Genomic DNA, 21,449 nt, shown 5'->3' with positions numbered 1-21,449 from the left:
TTGTCACAGAGGACACGTTAAGAAAAGAATGGTACAGATGTGTTTACAAACACCTATCCTCAAATCGCAAAACCACCCTGTTTATCAGACACGAAGATGCAAAATTGAGGGGGGGGGGGGTACACAATTCAGGTCTCCTAAGCTTCTAGTACACGATTTGCAAATCAAGTCACAAATCGAAGGAACAATGTAGAAAGAAAAAGTAGCAAAGATGGGGAAAACACAAAAACCACGGAAAAATAGGATTTTGGTACTTACCAGCTAAATCCTTTTCTTTGAATCCATAGGGGGCACTGGAGTACTCTTGGGATATGGACGGCGTAGCAGAACAAAGGCACTGAATATTTAAATTTAGAACTCTCCACCCCTCCATATCCCAGAGTACCTCAGTGTACGAACCCAGTGTTTTTACTGAGCGAACTACTATAGAGAGGTTGACAATGGAGAATTCCTATAATATAACGGACAACAACAAAGTTGACCCATAACGTTAATGTCAACTAAACAGTTGACAGCATAACCGATAGACCTTTATAGTTTGAACCAATCGGTGAAAATGTGTTACCATAAGCTCCTTTGAGCTTAATACAAACCAGGTAAAACGTGTTACCCTAAGCTCCTCTGAGCTTAAAACAACCCAGTTAAAACTGCTCTGGGTCTGCGTCCAGTGCCCCCTATGGATTCAAAGAAAAGGATTTACCTGGTAAGTACCAAAATCCTATTTTCTTTTTCATCCACTAGGGGTCACTGGAGTACTCTTGGGACGTACCAAAGCTTCCCTCGTGGGCGGGAGAGCTGTTTGACACTTGTAACAGTAGGCAGCCAAAGCTAGATGCTGATGCCGCAACCATTCATAACGTGTAAACGTGCACAAACGTGGTGCACTGAAGGCTATGTAGCCGCGTCGTAGACGCTCCTCGACCCGCTGGGTCTGACATTCCCACAGAACCTGTGGGATGAGCTATTACTGACGTAGGCGATTGTAACTTAGCCTTAAAGTAAGCCTGACTTGTAGTCATTATTATCCAACTGGATAATGTCTGCTGAGAAACTGGCTAACCCCAGTTGGCAGCATCCTAGAGAACAAACAACGTATCCGTATCACGTACTGTAGACGTTCGGGACATATATAAACGCGTAATGCGTGTACCACATTCAGAATTCTAGAATGTGCTGTCAACACAGGAACCACTATTGGTATATTGATGTGAATAAGAAAGCGGAATTCGTCCGAAGATCTGCTTTGTCATGAGAAAACTCAAATACGGTGGCTTGGAATACAAGGCACCCAAATATGAAACCAAAACCCTTGCCGAAGCTAAGGCTAGAAGAAAAATGTTTTCCCAAGTGAGAAACTTAATCCCCATTTGTTGTAAGGGTTCAAAATATGAAAACTGTAAGAAATCTGAACCCAACCTCAAGTCACCTGGCGCTGTAGGTGGGATAAATGGAGGCTGCACTTTGATGACACCTTGTAGAAAGGTGTGTACAGACGCAATAGAGTCAAACGTCTTTGAAAATAAGTTGACCACACAGATACCTGCACCCTCAGTGCAGATAAACGCAGTTCTCCATCCCACCCCGTTTGTAAAATAACAGAATACGGGTAACTTGAAAGATGATGTCGGAAACTTCCGAGCTTTACCACCTATATAAGCACACCAAATTTTGTAATAATGAGCTGCCTTAAGCGGCTTACTAGCTCGTAACATGGTTGGTATAACAGATACTGTAATGCCCTATTTCTTTTCTTAAGAGGGCGGTCTGAACCCCCACCCCGTCAACCGCAGCTGCGGTACATAGGTAATAGGTACATAGGTAACTATGGGTAAAAGAACGTTCCCTGTTGTAACAGGTTGGACGTATTATGAGCTGGCCAAGATCGTGTGCAAGTATTCCTTGGAGATTCGAGAAGCAAGCTCTCCGAAACCCATGAGATATCACTAGTATGACTGTGACGAACTGTCTTATGATCCGTTTTGGCAACGGAGAGAGCAGCGGAAAATGGTGGAGCCAGATACACGATGCTGAATGACCACACGAATGTGAGAGACTCCACCGCCACTGCCCTTGTGATCTGTTGTTTTGTACACATACTGAGCTTTTGTAATTGTGGCGAGATGCCATCATGTATACCTGAGGGTAACCCCTTCTGTGGGCTCACATATGAAACACCTCTGGATTTAATGTCCAGTTTTCAGGATATAAATCCTGACGGGTGAGATCATCTGTCTAACAGATGTCCACTTGCGGAATGAACCCCGTTGACATCATCACATAATGGTGTTCTGGGCAATTGAGGATTCGAGTTACCTGCCGCATTGCCATGCGGCTTCTTGGTTCTCCCTGGTTGTTGTGTATGCAACTCCCGTTGCGTTGTCTGACTGCACTTGGTCAGACTGAAAGCGAAGCATGTAGTGCATTGTAAATTGCACGGAGTTCCAGGACATTTATCGACAGCAATCTGTCGTGATCCGTTTTAGAACCTCTGTCGCTGATTTTTTTTTTTTTTTTTTTTTTTTTTTAACTACAACTCCTGAACCTCTGAGACTCTCGTCCAGAGTATATACACCCTCGGCCCTCTGTGGGAAACGCGAGTGAAGGGCGGCGAACTAAAGCGCTTTGAAAACACATCATTATTCTTAACAGGCGAATACACCAATGTACCGCTAGTGTGCGTGGCTTTTGCACTAATTACTAGATGTACATTTGTTCTTGCTGGTGTAGTAGGTAAATGTCTTTGATTTACCGTATTTATAATCTTACCTAGGAATTGACGTCGTTCAGACGGAATTCGATGCGATTGTTTTTGAACTTGACCTGCCACCGCAGTATACATTAGTAGCGCAAGTTAGAGGAACTCTGTTGAGACAGAGTTCTTATGAGCAGATCGTCTAAGTATGGAACGATTGTCACTGTCAGGACTCTGAGATGAGCTATCATCACCAACATCACTTTGGTAAATACCCGAGGCGTTGACAAGAAGCCAAACGGTAGACCTGAAATGGTTAATGGTTGTGGCGTTTTGCAAACGCTAGAACCTGTGATGACCAAACCGGAATGGGTAAATACGCATTGTGAAGATCAAGTGCAATTATGCAATTTTGTGGCTCCAATATGCAAATACTAACCGCAGAAAATCCATTTTCAAACTGCAGTAAGTGACTTGCTGATTGAGACTGCGACGGAGCTGTCTGGTTTTGTTACCCCAAACAGAGGGGAATAAGTAACCCTGACTCTGTTGGTGTACTACTGCCTGGTTATAAAGACAGCTGAAAACCAGCAGAGACTAAATGGCAACCTGCCAAACCGTTCGACAGAGGCAGTCTTGTCCTTTAATCTGTAAATAGCTGAGACATCCATGAGTTGATGTCTGGAAACGCAAATGTAACGTGTAAAGACGCGCTTCCACAATTGGAACATGGAGATGGCCTAAGAGGTCGTCAAGCCACTGGCTTGCTGACTGTAGCGTCCTGTCGTTACAAGGCGTGACTGTTTTGTACCACCGCCTTGAAAAAACTGAAGTCTAAAGGGATTAAACGCCGGCACAAGTATCTCCGTTTTGATACTGGATGCGGTAATGGCTGAATATCAAATTTAGGACCAAACAAGCTCTGGCCTTGTCGCGCTTAAACTAGCGACGATGAAAAGTGAGAATCGAAGTAACCGGCGTTAGCAGAAGCTTTACAGATATACTCTGCAGCTTCTTTTAACAGTTCATTGTTTCCATACATAGTCTAGTGACCCAAATGTATCTTGGGTCTTTATAATGTTTGACACAGACGCATTTACCAATGGCGGATCGCGTCTTAAATAGTGGTTAGAGTCTACTCAGTCTCTGTAAAAATGGAGACATTGACTCACTGGGATTTAGCAATGTATGGTTGTCAAAAACCCCGCACTATCTGAGTGCTGGACTAATGTACCCTTCTCACTCGTAGTTATCGGTGTGAGATTTGACATAGAACCGTGCATTAAATTATAAGACCAGTTAAATAAACACCCTGGTACCCAAAGGGAAATTGGCCCTTTGGAAAGACTGTCCTTCGTTAGTGCTGGTGGAGTAACTTCCGAGACTCCGATTACCGCTCTTTTAATTTGAATTGCCAATGCTTAACATAGGATCTTTAAAATTATTTTTTAGTCTGCGCTAGAGCCTTCCTCGCTATGCAGACAGACACCACAATAGTCAACGGACAGACACTTGCACGACTTATTGAAGTTATTATCATATATATATTTTATTGCTGAAAAGCATATTTATATGAAACTCATGGTTGTTTCTCTCAACGGAAATCTGTAGTAAAAAGCGAAAGATTTATTCGATCTGAAGAGAAACCAGAGTATTCTTTATGTGAAAAGCAATTCACATGGGCATGTGAAACCCGAACCAAATTCCCACTAACACCCCTGCGCCTCTGGTGGCTTAGAGATGTAGGGCAGGAATGTTCCAGAATTACAAACTGGAAAAACAACAGGAAGCATGTTAAAATGGCCCCTTTGCCATGCTGACTGTGATAATCACCGAACAAGTTACAATTGTTCAGTGTTAATATAGCCTCTTATACAGTATAATCACAGTATGGGTACAACACATGCTCTATGAATAAATATATATATATATATATATAGGCTCAATAGCCTATGATAATTACAGACATTAATATATGCTCGATAGCCTATTATACAGCATTAATATAGGCTCAATAGCCTATTTGATAATCACAGATATTAATATATAGGCTCAATAGCCTATTATACAGTGATAATCACATACATTAATATAGGCTCAATAGCCTATTATACAGTGATAATCACAGATATTAATATATAGGCTCAATAGCCTATTATACATGATAATCATTAATATAGGTCTGATATCACAGGACAGGTTATAATACATGTCTGCATTATTTACTGTCACATCTAGCTGCATATATAACTGCTGTTTATATATGTATTTTACATACCCTTTCCGCAGTGAGCCGCCCGATTCCACCGCCCCCCTTCCCCCCTGTAACGCTGTGTCTTCTCAGGAACAGCCGGGAAGACTTGCAGGGAGGCTGGCATCTGCGGTGCTGGGCGGCCGGACGGAGCAGCGGCCCGGTTGTCACCCTGTTAACGCTGTTAGTGAGCGTCTGCGGGTGGATGTGCTGGTCGGCCGGACGGAGCGGCTGGGACGGGCGGACGTAGCGCTGCCGTCTGGAGCGAGTCTCAGACGTAGCGGCTGGGCGCTGTGGCGGGCGGTGCGTGGAAGCGGCATTCACTGTGACCCACCTAGCGGGGCGGCAGCCTGCGCTGACCGCACCGTTCCCCAGCTTACCTTTCTCCTATTCAAGGCTGCGACGGGGCTTCTCTGTGTAAGCTCCGTCCAGCTTTCAAGTCATCTTGTTCCTGGCTGCGACGGGGCTTCTTCTGTAAGCTCCGTCCAGCTTGTTCCTCTTGCTGGCTGTGACGGGGCTTCTTTATGTAAGCTCCGTCCAGCTCTTTGATAACTTCTTGCTGGCTGTGACGGGGCTTCTTTATGTAAGCTCCGTCCAGCTCTTTGATCATTTCTTCCTGGCTGTGACGGGGCTTCTTTCTGTAAGCTCCGTCCAGCTGTTGCAGGAGACAGTGGGCTGCCTGTGGCTGTGAGGGTGCTATTTGTGAGGACCGACACGCCATGCGCTGCCTTGCAGCGGCACCATCCCGGACCCATGTTTTTCCAGAAACTGGGAAGGGATGTGCTAAGTGTAAAATTAAAAATTAAAAAAGTCAAAATGAAAAATTAATAAAATCTTCCATCCAAGTGTGGGAATCCCACAAGCCGATGTTAGTGCTTTGAGCACAGAAAAAACACTGGGTTCGTACACTGAGGTACTCTGGGATATGGAGGGGTGGAGAGTTCTAAATTTAAATATTCAGTGCCTTTGTTCTGCTACGCCGTCCATATCCCAAGAGTACTCCAGTGACCCCTAGTGGATGAAAAAGAAAAGTACGCCACACACAAGTCACAAGAAGCTTTGCAGGCCATAGGTCACAAAAGGAATAGGTGTAGGAGGACATGTATTAATAAGTTCATGTCTTAGACAGTGAATCTCCAGAAAGTGAACATAAAGTCCCGTGCATCACACACATTTACATTTTTTTTTTCCTTTTAAACGGGTCTGTTACAAAATTGTTGTTATATGAAAACTTAATTGCTTGGTAGCAATGCCTTACCCTAGAACTTAAGACCCAATAAAATCTTGGTATTTTGGAGAGGTATGTTGTTTGAATTTGTGTAGCTGTCCCCTGCATCACAGAGAATCGCCCTAAATAAGAATTGTAACACAACTGGGAAAAGGAGGTTCCCCAAGAAATACTACCTCTCTTCATCCGGGTCGCTGGGTTCCATCTTGGAACATTTTTTACAATTGCTTCCACAGCTTGCCCAGCTGCAATCCGGGCATCCCAGTTTGGACTGCGCAGGTAGATCAAGACCTTATGGCACAGAAACACAGAGGTTAGGGAAACTCACTCACATCTGGACAGTTCATCATTACAAAGGTAAAATGGTCTCACTTTGGATAACAAGTTGTTAAGTTCATGAGGGTGCAGTTTGACCACCTCGCCAAGTTGCTGTGCAGCTGCTTTTCTTGTTACTGGAGTTGTCCCGGTGTCCAGTAAAATAAAGAGGCGGTCTAACCTAAAATACAAAATGTATATTATACACCATCATTCCATCATTACTAGGATGCAATTTTATATTTTAGGATGAGGATATATTTATATTTGGAAGTGTATGTAAAGAATAACAAAAAAAAAAAAAAAAAAAAAAAAAGGGGACCAGTCTCAAGGAAAAAGCCAAGGTCATCCTCCCAGTACAAGACTTTTTTTATTTTTAGGTTATTGGTAAACACATATACATACATATATATATACATACACATATATATATATACATATATATATACATACACATATATATATATATATATACATATATATATACATATATATATATATATATATATATATATACACATACACACACATATATATATATATATATATATATATATATATATATATATATATATATATATTAAAAAAACAGGGGTTCCACACACGTGGAAGGGGCACTCACAATCAAATAAAACATACAAGAAGTTAAATCTCATAAAATATTCATAGTTTAATAGTTGGGTAATCTGTTGCATCAACTCGCCCTTAATCGACATTTCGACCCCATAACTGGGTCTTTTTCAAGATAGGCAGATTCGGTGAGAGTTCAAATAACTTTTACAGATGTACATATGATAACATCAGTAGAGATCTAGAAAAGAAATAAAACATAAGACCACACTTAGTGCCTCCCAGGCCCCATTGTTGCGCATACAATGGGGCCTGGGAGGCACTATCGGGTATATGCAATTAGCGGCGAATCGCGGCAAATTATCGCCGTTTTTTAATTCGACACAATTCGACAGGTGAATTCCGGCAGGTGGCTTCCGGAATTCACCATATTCAATGAAAAACGGATTCGACAGTCCCGCAGGCGAAAAACGGCCGATTTGCCGCGATTTAAAAAAACGGGGAAAAACACGGAAAAAAATGGCGTGGGGTCCCCCCTCCAAAGCATAACCAGCCTCGGGCTCTTCGAGCTGGTCCAGGTTCTAAAAATGCGGGGGGGGGGGGGGGAATTGACAGGGGATCCCCCGTATTTTTAAAACCAGCACCGGGCTCTGCGCCTGGTGCTGGTGCAAAAAATACGGGGGAGAAAAAGAGTAGGGGTCCCCCGTATTTTATACACCAGCATCGGGCTCCACTAGCTGGACAGATAATGCCACAGCCGGGGGTCACTTTTATACAGTGCCTTGCGGCCGTGGCATTAAATATCCAACTAGTCACCCCTGGCCAGGGTACCCTGGGGGAGTGGGGACCCCTTCAATCAAGGGGTCCCCCCCCCCCAGCCACTCAAGGGCCAGGGGTGAAGCCCGAGGCTGTCCCCCCCATCCAAGGGCTGCGGATGGGAGGCTGATAGCCTTGAGTAAAATGACAGAATATTGTTTTTTCCAATAGTACTACAAGTCCCAGCAAGCCTCCCCCGCAAGCTGGTACTTGGAGAACCACAAGTACCAGCATGCGGGAGAAAAACGGGCCCGCTGGTACCTGTAGTACTACTGGGAAAAAAATACCCAAATAAAAACAGGAGACACACACCGTGACAAGTACAACTTTATTACACACTGCCGACACACATACATACTTACCTATGTTAACACGCCGACTGCCACAGTCTCCGACGATCCGAGGTACCTGTGAAAAAAATTAGACTCACCTCAATCCAGTGTCCGGGAGATAATCCACGTACTTGATAAAAAAATAAAACGAACACCCGTACCATGCCGGACTGAAAGGGGTCCCATGTTTACACATCAGACCCCTTTCCCCGAATGCCGAGACACCACGTGACTCCTGTCACTGAGGTCCCTTCAGCCAATCAGGAAGTGCTACGTCCGTGGCGCTCACCTGATTGGCTGTGCGAGTGTGACCTCAGACAGCGCATCGCAAAGCCTCTCCATTACTTTCAATGGTGGGAACTTTGCGGGTAGCGGTGGGGTTAACCCGCGGTCAGCCGCTGACCGCGGGTGACCTCACCGCTGACGCAAAGTTCCCACCATTGAATATAATGGAGAGGCTTTGCGATGCGCTGTCTAGGGTCAGACGCACACAGAGCCAATCAGCAGAGTGCAAGGACGTTGCACTCGCTGATTGGCTGAAGAGACACTTCTGTGACAGCTGTCACGGGGGTGTCTGCATTCCTGGAAAGGGGTCTGATGTGTAAACATGGGACCCTTTCAGTCCGACATGGTACGGGTGTTCGTTTATTTGTTTTGCCAAGTACGAGGATTTATATCTGGACACTGGATTGAGGTGAGTCTAATTATCTTTTATTTTCAGGTACCCGTGGATTCTACTTGGAGAAGAGGACCGACTGCTTCGTGTCAACATAGGTAAGTATGTGTGTGTCGGCAGTGTGTAATAAAGTTGTACTTGTCACGGTGTGTGTCTCCTGTTTTTATTTGGGTATTTTTTTTCCAATAGAACTACAGGTACCAGCGGGCCCGTTTTTCTCCCGCATGCTGGTACTTGTGGTTCTCCAAGTACCAGCTTGCGGGGGAGGCTTGCTGGGACTTGTAGTCCTACTGGAAAAAACAATATTCTTTCAATTTTGACAAGGCTATCAGCCCCCCATCCGCAGCCCTTGGATGGGGGGGGGGGGGGGGGGGACAGCCTCGGGCTTCACTCCTGGCCCTTGGGTGGCTGGGGGGGGGGACCCCTTGATTGAAGGGGTCCCCACTCCCCCGGCCGGGGGTGACTAGTTTGATATTTAATGCCATGGCCGCAAGGCACTGTATAAAAGTGACCCACGGCTGTGGCATTATCTGTCCAGCTAGTGGAGCCCGATGCTGGTGTATAAAATACGGGGGACCCCTACTCTTTTTGTCCCCCGTATTTTTTGCACCAGCACCAGGTGCAGAGCCCGGTGCTGGTTTTAAAAATACGGGGGATCCCCTGTCAATTTTTTCCCCCGCATTTTTAGAACCAGCTCGAAGAGCCCGAGGCTGGTTATGCTTTGGAGGGGGGGACCCCACGCCATTTTTTTTCTGAATTTTACCGTTCCATCTAAAAAAAAATAAAAAAATAAAAAAAATATTATTTTAAAAAATATATAAATAATACTTGTGCCTCCAAAAAAGACAAACCAAGTACCTAATCCCTTCTAATATAAATAGATATGCTATTATCAATAAAAAAAAAAAAAAAAAACATGTTATAAATTTTTTTTATTAGTTTCACCCACCAAAGTGTGGCGGATTGAAAATGTCGAATTTACTGTCTAAAAGCACTGTTGTCGAATTTCCAAACTTCAATTGAATACACTTTGGTCGAATTGCAGCACTTGTATCATTGCAGAAAAGTCGAATTTGACAAAAGTCGAATTTCAAAAAGTCGAATTTTGAAAGTCCGTTTTTTGGACGGAAAGCACTGAATTGCATTGACGATTTTTTTTTTGGGGCGAAAAATTCCCGAAATTCGACAATTTCAGGAATTCGACCGCAATTGCATATACCTCTAAGTGTGGTCTTGTGTTTTATTTCTTTTCTAGATCTCTACTGATGTTATCATATGTACATCTGTAAAAGTTATTTGAACTCTCACCGAATCTGCCTATCTTGAAAAAGACCCAGTTATGGGGTCGAAACGTCGATTAAGGGCGAGTTGGTGCAACAGATTACCCAACTATTAAACTATGAATATTTTATGAGATTTAACTTCTTGTATGTTTTATTTGATTGTGAGTGCCCCTTACACGTGTGTGGAACCCCTGTTTTGTATTTGTGGCTGACTTGTCAGTTTCACTGGGTGCACCCAAAATATGTGTCCATGCATTTCTGATGTGAGTGCGGATCTCCAATGAGAAATATATATATATATATATATATATATATATATATATATATATATATATATATATATAAATAATCCCTGCACATACATATGAGAGTAAAGACCGTGTGTACAGGACAACTCAAATTATACGAATTTTCTGATAAAACTAGGAAAAACAAAAAAAGGTGCAGAATGGCAGTCTGAAAAAATAAAGAAATAAATAAAAAAAGGGACAAGGTGGGTATCTCGCCATTTTAAAACACAATGAACACATACAATATCTCTGTATTTTCCAACAGGAGTTAAGTAGCCACTTTACCTCATCTTCCATCAAAGAAATACAAAGCTTTAAGTGGACCAGCCCTATCAATGTACTTCACTACCTGTTGATAACTGGATCCAGCACTTAAACCAAGAGCATTCCCTTTCTTCTGCACACGGCATCGCTATATGCTACAGACTTGAAGTTATGTACAGTACATCAACACTTAGATAGCCTTATAAAGCAGGATGGATTCTACTGCGGTACTATTCTTATGTAATACTCTGAAGCATCCATCACAACAAAAGTTGGACATTTTTGTGGGGAGTCAAGTTAACTTAAACCCCCTCCCCCCAAATGCAATAGGGAAGCTTCACTTTATAGTTAATGGTATTGCAAAATAATAAAACCCACATGAAATGTAATGCTCCATTTGGGAAGTCTACAAGCATTGTTAATGGCAGTCTGTATTCTGAAGTGGGTTGGGAGACTCTGGCAGCCAGTCTCTCGTAAGAGGCTATCTTCTCCCCAAGCTAGAAATTATATACTACTGAACTAATAAAGCAAGACTGCACATGGCAGGAGACTACTACTGCGGAACTGGCTCCTGTGTACAGCTCAGTTATGCTTTCAGCACGTAACATCTGACATAATGGACAGTGGCAGGTTTACGTCAATTACACACCAGATGTTTACCTCTAGTACTATTATACATTCAGTCTATATCAAACCACAACATTAACAGCATTCAATAAACACAGTCCATTTCATTTACACAGCACAGGGGCCATGGGTTATATTCTGAGCAAGGAGAGAATATAGCCTGGACTCCAATGTGACAGGGACTAAAGGAAATCAATATATTTTAAGTATTGCACTGTGTAATTGTTGATTAAAAAATAATAATTTTTATATATATATATATATATATATATATATATACACATATATACACACACACACACACACATATATATATATATATATATATACATACACACACACACACTGGACAAAGCTTTTTACTAAAAAGGTGTCTAGGGTTAATCTGCTCCATTCCTGTGTGGATGAGTACACAGAACATCAAATGTCACATTTTATTTAAGCAACCTATAAAACCTGTGGCCATTGGGAAACTGGGGGTGGGGTGGGGGGTGCCATTATCAGCAATAGAAGAACACTCCATACTGCTGCTGCTAGGTATCCGGTTGTATATGACGTAGACACACACACACACACACACACCACATTTACTTTTAGAAACAAGGGTTGACAAAGTGTAGAATGGTATCAGTTACATAGTAATCAATGACACACAAAAAGTAAACCCATAAAAGGCGCTGACATTTAGATGGAAAAAAAAAAAAAAGCATTCAGAGCTTAGTTCTGACACAATAACATAGATTTCAGGACTATTTAAAGAAATTTGGAGCGTTGGGGAGGGAGGAAGGGACTTTGACATGTCAGTGCCAAGCACTAGCTGTCATAAGCTTTAAAAATATTTTATTGTAAGATACTGCAAAACCAAAGAGCAAATGTTTTCATCACGAGCTAAGGATTTCCCCAACAGTGTTGCTGAAAATGTCCATTACTCATATACCTATAATATAACGTCACAACACCTAATATTAGAAATAGAAGAACCGGCTGTAGTCATGTCAATGAGGTGCTGAGAAGGGGGCATGACATCCCGATGCATGGGGTCCCAGCACTCGAAATACCAACGCTGGGATCCCAATTTTGAAGAAGCCGACAGGGGGTGAGTAAGGGGTGTTCTTCCCTCTCCCCAACCGCCTAACCCTCCCTACCCGCAGCCTAACCTCCTCCCTTGGTGCCTAACCCCCACCCTGGAGGTGCCAAAGCCTAACCCTGTGTACCAGCTGCCGTTGCCTAAACCTAACCCCCCGCCCCTGTACGCCATGGTCTGTCCTCCTTCAGGATCCCGGCTGTCGGTTTTCCGGTGCTGGGACGGTGCACCCATTCTGGATGCTGGTGTCGGCATTCAGAATAGGGTCGGTATTCTGACTGCCGGGATACCGACAACCGGTATCCTGACTGCCCTTTATTATACTTGTGCAGAAGTTTTATGGCAAAAAAAAATTAACACATTAGCATTTAACACAGCTGCTTTTCTAAAGAGTGAAGAAGTTGCTCATGATATCTAATGAACTTCTAGCTAGCATCAAGAGCAATAAAATTAAAGTTAGAAGCCAATGGTTTCCTCTTTTAGAAGTTTGATAGATCTCACCCCTTGTTTGAACAATGAAACCATAGGGAAAACATAACTGAGGAACAATGACATAATACTGTGACAGGACAACCTCTCTCAGCTGTTTACACATCACTTATGTATGGAGTGAATATTCAGAATTGTACACTGCGGGGGCAACACATAATGACACCATTTGTAAAGAGCCATAAGGTTACGTAGGTACTGGTGACACGAGACTGAGAAGTGCCACTGCCACAGATCAACACGAGCAATATACGCTTGCTAAATTAAAAGACTCTCTCTTCTAGAGGATTGCTAGGCTACAGACACCACTGGAGAGGAAAGCTAGTCACTGGTACTAAATAACCCAAGCAGCAGCAAACATTCCCTATACACATAATAAAAGCACCTGACGCCATACAGTAATATATCAATTCAATACGTTGTGTTTACTTTTGACAGATACATTTTAATATGTATGCAATGCTAAATGAAAGAAATTACGCATATTAAGATTTTGTCAATCATGCAGTCACCACTACACTTCGCTCGGTCTCAGGGCACTATGTTTAGAGAGGTTGCTGTATTTAGCCACAACTAGCAGAAGTGACCCAAACAGTGGCTTGCGAAGTTATGCATAGTATAATGCTTCACGCTGTATTTGTAATAAAATGTTACAGCACAGATCTGTGCTGAGAGTTTTGTTAGTCTATGCATTGTGTTTCAGCATGTGCTGTTTTGCTTTCAAGAAAATCATCCCTACATTACTGGTAAGCAAAGAAAGCTGGTATCTATCAGTTATGTATCAAATATACAGGTGAAAACATGGTTGGATGAGGGGGGGGGGGAGCATGCATAGGTTTACAGTAGATAGAGACGTGGCACATACAAGACAGATATGGGTGACTCATTACTAGCACAGATGTGTGGAACACATGACTTACATATTTTGGAAGGAATAGAACAAAGGGGATAGGGTGTGATCACTCTGCACTTTTGTAGTTCTAAGCAGCATGTTTTTATTTAAAGAGGCTTGTGATCATTTTGTACCTAAAAAGAGAATTACTCCCTTCTATACCAGAAACACAAAATGTGAACTTCAAGTGTGCCTAAGTTACATATCAAGGGTCATGGAATGGAGTCAGTATAATCATGACTATATAGAGTGAGAACATGACACAAGAACAGGAAGAAAAGGAAGAAGTTTCATGCGAGATCCACTGGGTGTTCAGCAGAGGTCAGCAGCAATAGTGGTGTGGGCTCCTTGCGGAGAACAGGTGTAACTCCATTATACGCAGATTATATTGAGGATCGAGGATGTGAATAAAGCCAATGTATGTTTATAAAGTGCCGTGACCGGGTATAAACACGGTGAGATCCTTGCTATGCCCGATTTTGACTAAGCGATTTCCCTTGAACTCCCCCAGAGCCCAGATAGCACAGATTTTGACTGACTGTACTTTTGATTTTGTCCATGTTCGATTTTGACTAAGTGCTAATTTTTTACTTTGTACTAGATAGTACACTAGTTAGTCAAGGTTGACTTGTCTGCACAGTCAATCTAGCCTTACGATACTAACCCGCGGGAATGCGCATCGGGATCAAATCGGTATCGAAAGCTGCCTAAAGGGCCACACAAACTAGAGGATATTTGCTGCTGATATGAACGATAACGATGATTGTGAACGATATATCGTTCACATCGTCTAGTGTGTATTGCCCTACCAAACGATTCGCACACCCGTTGATTGGAGGTCGGCGGTTAGCCGTGCTGCATGCTCAATGTGAGCAATGTCACTTGTGACATCACTCATCACGACATGTGTGCCAGCGGCTTCATTCTAGCTGAGCCGCTGACTGCTCAGCGTCTCCGTCCACTGCCCCACCAATGAAGTTGTTTTCACCCACTGCCCCACCAATTATACAGTATTTACACTGTGCCACCAACGTAATAAAAAAATTAAATTCTAATGGATATATTTTAACGCATAATAATTATTTTTTTTTATTAAGTTAATGGCACAGTGGAAATTGGTGGAGCAGTGGGTGAAAAAAATCTTCATTGGTTCCCCCTTCTACAGCCCTACCCACACCCAGAAATGCCTCCCCAATATTAAAATGTAAAAAGAGGTGGCAATTCCAAAGATATCTTTCGTCTTTCAAATTGTTTGAATAATTTCTTAAGGGCCCTACACACCTAGCAACCCGCCGCCAAGCTGCCCGATACGGCAGGCGGGCCAAGTGAAGTTTCTTCACTCCCCCCGTCGCCCAGCTCCATAGCACTGCATGTTTAAACGAGCAGGCACCAGCGATGCCGCGCATCGTTCATCGCTGGTCCCTACACACTGAACGTAATGAACGAGACACCGTTCATATATGAACGAGAATGTTCATATCTTTCACTGGTATCGACCAGTGTGTACGGCCCATACGTTTGTACACTCAATTTCGTTTGTCAGGGCTCTGGGAAGTTCAAGGGAAATTGCTCATCTTCCACACTGGCTATGTCTTCTAGTGTGTAGGGCCCTTAACTTTGGCATTTATTTATATCCTTAAATCTGGAAATTTTTCCTTCTTAATATCTCTTAAGGTTCAATTTGGAAATAGACAAAAACCCTGGAACTAGTTTCACTAAAGCATTTACAAAATTGGTTAGCAGAATAATTCTGGTGCAACAAACCGCATCATACATATAACCAAAAAGGGGCACAGCCAATCAAGCGCAACTAAACAATATAGATTAGGGGGGGGAAACAAATTTGCAATTGCATCAACACAAATGTCCTGTCCAAAGCCAGGCCAGACTTTGTGCCACCAAGAGCAACGTGCTATTTGGGAAACATTTGCAAGAACTCTGCAGTTAAAAAAACTGAATACTTTTTTTCTCTGTTTACTTTCAAACCATTCTGCACATTTCTGTCCACCTATAAATGTACTTCCTTAATAGGTCCTTGAATAAGAATTTATTAACTCACAAATAAGGTCAGCTAGGAGGGTAGAGTGGTGCAGCTGCATGTACAGGGCACTGAAAAGAGTGTAGACATTAAGATCATGCAAGTAGGATGTCAAGACCTGGAAAGTACACTTGCACCAGGATCATGTACTGCTCTACCTGCTATACTTTCAAAGCACTGTGCACATGGTTCGACTTGTCAATCACACAGCAAATAGTGCACAACCCACAGGTGGACTCCTTAAAAGGATCACAGAACTACTGGTAATACTCAGGAATAGATGATAATAAAGGGATTTAAATTGGCAAAACATATCTAGGAGACGGCAGTAGATATCAGGCAAAAAATTACAAACTGACCGTACTGTAGTTATAAAAAATAAGAATTTACTTACCGATAATTCTATTTCTCGTAGTCCGTAGTGGATGCTGGGCACTCCGTAAGGACCATGGGGAATAGCGGCTCCGCAGGAGACTGGGCACATCTAAAGAAAGCTTTAGGATCACCTGGTGTGCACTGGCTCCTCCCCCTATGACCCTCCTCCAAGCCTCAGTTAGGATACTGTGCCCGGACGAGCGTACACAATAAGGAAGGATTTTGAATCCCGGGTAAGACTCATACCAGCCACACCAATCACACTGTACAACTTGTGATCTGAACCCAGTTAACAGCATGATAATAGAGGAGCCTCTAGAAAAGATGGCTCACTACAACAATAACCCGAATTTTTTGGTAACAATAATTATGTACCAGTATTGCAGACAATCCGCACTTGGGATGGGCGCCCAGCATCCACTACGGACTACGAGAAATAGAATTATCGGTAAGTAAATTCTTATTTTCTCTGGCGTCCTAGTGGATGCTGGGAACTCCGTAAGGACCATGGGGATTATACCAAAGCTCCCAAACGGGCGGGAGAGTGCGGATGACTCTGCAGCACCGAATGAGAGAACTCCAGGTCCTCCTCAGTCAAGATATCAAATTTGTAGAATTTTACAAACGTATTTGCTCCTGACCAAGTAACTGCTCGGCAAAGTTGTAAAGCCGAGACCCCTCGGGCAGCTGCCCAAGATGAGCCCACCTTCCTTGTGGAGTGGGCATTTTAAGATTTTTGGCTGTGGCAGGCCTGCCACAGAATGTGCAAGCTGAATTGTACTACAAATCCAACGAGCAATCGTCTGCTTAGAAGCAGAAGCACCCAGTTTGTTGGGTGCATACAGGATAAACAGCGAGTCAGATTTTCTGACTCCAGCCGTCCTGGAAACATGTATTTTCAGGGTCCTGACCACGTCAAGCAACTTGGAATCCTCCAAGTCCTTAGTAGCCGCAGGTACCACAATAGGTTGGTTCATGTGAAATGCAGAAACCACCTTAGGTAGAAAATTTGAGGACGAGTCCTCAATTCTGTCCTTTCAGAATGAACTATTAAGTAAGGGCTTTTATATGATAAAGCCGCCAATTCTGACACCCGCCTGGCTGAAACCAGGGCTAACTCGTCACTTCCATGTGAGATATTTTAAGTCCACAGTGGTGAGTGGTTCAAACCAATGTGACTTTAGGAAAACTCAACACAACATTGAGATCCCCAAGGTGCCACTGGAGGCACAAAAGGAGACTGTATATGCAGTACCCCTTTTACAAATGTCTGAACTTCAGGCACTGAAGCCAGTTCTTTTTGGAAGAAAATCGACAGGGCCGAAATTTGAACCTTAATGGACCCTAATTTTAGGCCCATAGACAGTCCTGTTTGCAGGAAATGGAGGAAACGACCCAGTTGAAATTCCTCTGTAGGGGCCTTCTTGGCCTCACCCCACGCAACATATTTTCGCCAAATGCGGTGATAATGTTTTGCGGTTACGTCTTTCCTGGCCTTGACCAGGGTAGGGATCTTCAGGATCCGGCGTTCAACCGCCATGCCGTCAAACGCAGCCGCGGTAAGTCTTGGAACAGACAAGGCCCTTGCTGGAGCAGGTCCTTTCTTAGAGGTAGAGGCCACGGTTCGTCCGTGAGTATCTCTTGAAGTTCCGCATACCAAGTCCTTCTTGGCCAATCCGGAACCACGAGTATAGTTCTTACTCCTCTCCTTCTTATGATTCTCAGTACTTTTGGTATGAGGGGCAGAGGAGGGAACCCATACACTGACTGGTACACCCACGGTGTTACCAGAGCGTCCACCGCTATTGCCTGAGGGTCCCTTGACCTGGCGCAATATCTGTCTAGTTTTTTGTTTAGACGGGACGCCATTATGTCCACCTTTTGTTTTTCCCAACGGTTTACAATCAGGTGGAAGACTTCTGGGTGAAGTCCCCACTCTCCCGGGTGAAGGTCGTGTCTGCTGAGGAAGTCTGCTTCCCAGTTGTCCACTCCCGGAATGAACACTGCTGACAGTGCTATCACATGATTTTCCGCCCAGCGAAAATCCTTGCAGCTTCTGCCATTGCCCTCCTGTTTCTCGTGCCGCCCTGTCTGTTTACGTGGGTGACTGACGTGATGTTGTCCGATTGGATCAATACCGCCTGACCCTGAAGCAGGGGTTTCGCTTGACTTAGGGCATTGTAAATGGCCCTTAGTTCCAGAATGTTTTTATGAAGAGATGTCTCCAGGCTTGACCATAAGCCCTGGAAATTCCTTCCCTGTGTGACTGCTCCCCAGCCTCGCAGGCTGGCATCCGTGGCCACCAGGACCCAGTCCCGAATGCCGAATCTGCGGCCCTCTAGAAGATGAGCACTCTGCAACCACCACAGGAGGGATACCCTTGTCCCTGGTGACAGGGTTATCCGCTGAAGCATCTGAAGATGCGACCCGGACCATTTGTCCAGAAGGTTCCACTGTGCGTGGAATCTGCCGAATGGGATTGCTTCGTAGGAAGCCACCATTTTTACCCAGAACCCTTGTGCATTGATGCACTGAGACTTGGTTCGGTTTTAGGAGGTTCCTGACTAGCTCGGATAACTCCCTGGCTTTCTCCTCCGGGAGAAGCACCTTCTTTCTGGACTATGTCCAGAATCATCCCTAGGAACAGAAGACAAGTCGTCGGAACCAGCTGCGATTTTGGAATATTGAAAATCCAATCGTGCTGCCGCAACACTACCTGATATAGTGCTACACCGATCTCCAACTGTTCCCTGGATCTTACCCTTATCAGGGAATCGTCCAAGTAAAGGATAACTAAAATTCCCTTCCTTCGAAGGAATATCATCATTTCGGTCATTACTTCAGTAAAGACCCGGGGTGCCGTGGACCATCCCTACGGCAGCGTCCGAACTGATACAGTTCTGTACCATAACCTGAAATACCCTTGGCGAGAAGGGTAAATTTTGACATGAAGGTAAGCCTCCTTGATGTCCCGAGACATCATGTAGTCCCCTTCTTCCAGGTTTGCAATCACTGCTCTGAGTGACTCAATTTTGAATTTGAACCTCTGTATGCAAGTGTTCAAAGATTTTAGATTTTAGATTTTAAAATCGGTCTCACCGAGCCGTCTGGCTTCGGTACCACAATAGTGTGGAATAATACCCCGTTCCCTGTTGCAGGAGGGGTACCTTGATTATCACCTGCTGGGAATACAGCTTGTGAATGGCTTCCAAAACTGCCTCCCTGTCAGCGGGAGACGTCGGTAAAACAGACTTTTGGAAACGGCGAGGGGAATACGTCTCGAATTCCAATTTGTACCCCTGAAATATTATCTGAAGGATCCAGGGGTCTACTTGCGAGTGAGCCCACTGCGCACTGAAATTCATTGAGAACGGGACCCCACCGTGCCTGAATTTGTAAAGCCCTAGCGTCATACTGAGGGCTTGGCAGCGGTGGAAAAGGGTTTCTGTTCCTTGGAACTGGCTGATCTCTGCAGCCATTTTCCTCTCCCTCTGTCACGAGCAGAAAAGAGGAACCCTTTTGTCCGCTTGCCAACCAGGACTGCGCCTGATAATACGGCGTCTTATTTTGAGAGGCGACCTGGGGTACATCCCCTCTTTTAAGGCAATACTTCCAAATGCCGTTTGGAATCCGCATCACCTGACCACTTTACTGGAATAATTGGACAACGCACTTATACTTGATGCCAGTCGGCAAATATTCCGCTGTGCATCCTGCATATATAGAAATGCATCTTTTAATTGCTCTATAGGCAATAATATACTGTCCTTATCTAGGATATCATATTTCCAGTCAGGGAATCCGACCACGCCAACCCAGCACTGCACATCCAGGCTGAGGCGATTGCTGGTCGCAGTATAACACCAGTATGTGTGTAAATACATTTTAGGATACGCTCCTGCTTTCTATCAGCAGGATCCTTAAGGGCGGCCATCTCAGGAGAGGGTAGAGCCCTTGTTTTTACAAGCGTGTGAGCGCTTTATCCACCCTAGGGGGTGTTTCCCAACGCACCCTAACCTCTGGCGGGAAAAGGTATACTGCCAATAACTTTTTAGAAAATATCAATTGTTATCGGGGGGAAACCCACGCATCATCACACACCTCATTTTATTTCTCAGATTCAGGAAAACTACAGGAAGTTTTTCCTCACCAAACATAATACCCCTTTTTTTGGTGGTATTCATATTATCAGAAAAGTGTAAACTTTTTCCATTGCCTCAATCATGCAATGTGTGGCCCTATTGGAAATCACGGTTGTCTCTTCACCGTCGACACAGGAGTCAGTACCCCTGTCGGCATCTGTATCTGAGGTAACGGGCGCTTTAGGGCCCCTGTATGAGACGTCTGGACATGCACAAGCTGAGTAGCCGGCTGTCTCATGTCAACCACTGTCTTTTATACAAAGCTGACACTGTCACGCAATTTCAACAGTACATCCACTCAGGTGTCGACCCCCTAGGGGGTGACAACACAATTTCAGACACTCTACTCCGTCTCCTTATCATTTTTCTCCTCATACATGTCGACACCAACGTACCGACACACAGCACACACACAGGGAATGCTCTGATAGAGGACAGGACCCCACTAGCCCTTTGGGGAGACAGAGGGAGAGTTTTCCAGCACACACCAGAGCGCTATATATATACAGGGATAACCTTATATAAGTGTTTTTCCCTTTATAGCTGCTGTATTGTTATATACTGCGCCTAATTTATGCCCCCCTCTCTTTTTTAACCCCTTTCTGTAGTGTAGTGACTGCAGGGGAGAGCCAGGGAGCTTCCCTCCAACTGAGCTGTGAGGGAAAATGGCGCCAGTGTGCTGAGGAGATAGGCTCCGCCCCTTTCTCAGCGTCCTTATCATCCTTTTTCTGTATGTTTTGGCAGGGGTTAAATGCATCCATATAGCCCAGGAGTTATATGTGATGCATTTATTTTAGCCATATAAGGTTTTTTTATCGATTTATTGCGTCTCAGGGCGCTGCCCCCCCAGCGCCCTGCACCCTCAGTGACCGGAGTGTGAAGTGTGCTGAGAGCAATGGCGCACAGCTGCGGTGCTGTGCGCTACCTTATCTGAAGACAGGATCGTCTTCTACCGCCGATTTTTCCGGACCTCTTCGCTCTTCTGGCTCTGTAAGGGGGACGGCGGCGCGGCTCCGGTGACCCATCCAGGCTGAACCTGTGATCGTCCCTCTGGAGCTAATGTCCAGTAGCCTAAGAAGCCCAAT

At 44.2% G+C, this 21,449-nt stretch overlaps 1 protein-coding gene and 1 non-coding gene across 3 annotated transcripts in view; both read right to left on the bottom strand.

The window, feature by feature from the left end:
• BTAF1 (B-TFIID TATA-box binding protein associated factor 1) overlaps positions 1 to 21,449 on the bottom strand; it is a 324,567-nt gene that overhangs the window by 261,537 nt on the left and 41,581 nt on the right. For both annotated transcript variants that reach the window (XM_063962035.1, XM_063962034.1), the window contains exons 2-3: positions 6,544 to 6,667; positions 6,348 to 6,462 (exon numbers count right to left, since the gene is read on the bottom strand). In XM_063962035.1, coding sequence (XP_063818105.1) covers positions 6,348 to 6,462; positions 6,544 to 6,667 — 239 coding nt within the window. The remainder of the gene's footprint in view (positions 1 to 6,347; positions 6,463 to 6,543; positions 6,668 to 21,449) is intronic.
• Positions 4,227 to 4,347, bottom strand: LOC134899915 (U5 spliceosomal RNA). The gene has a single exon (XR_010173459.1). It is a non-coding gene; the product is annotated as a U5 spliceosomal RNA (small nuclear RNA).

This window comes from Pseudophryne corroboree, chromosome 3 (assembly GCF_028390025.1).
Source record: "Pseudophryne corroboree isolate aPseCor3 chromosome 3, aPseCor3.hap2, whole genome shotgun sequence".
In the NCBI taxonomy this organism is placed as follows: domain Eukaryota; kingdom Metazoa; phylum Chordata; class Amphibia; order Anura; family Myobatrachidae; genus Pseudophryne; species Pseudophryne corroboree.
The sequence above is the reverse complement of the archived record's forward strand: the minus strand, read 5'-3'. Positions and strand labels throughout refer to the sequence as shown.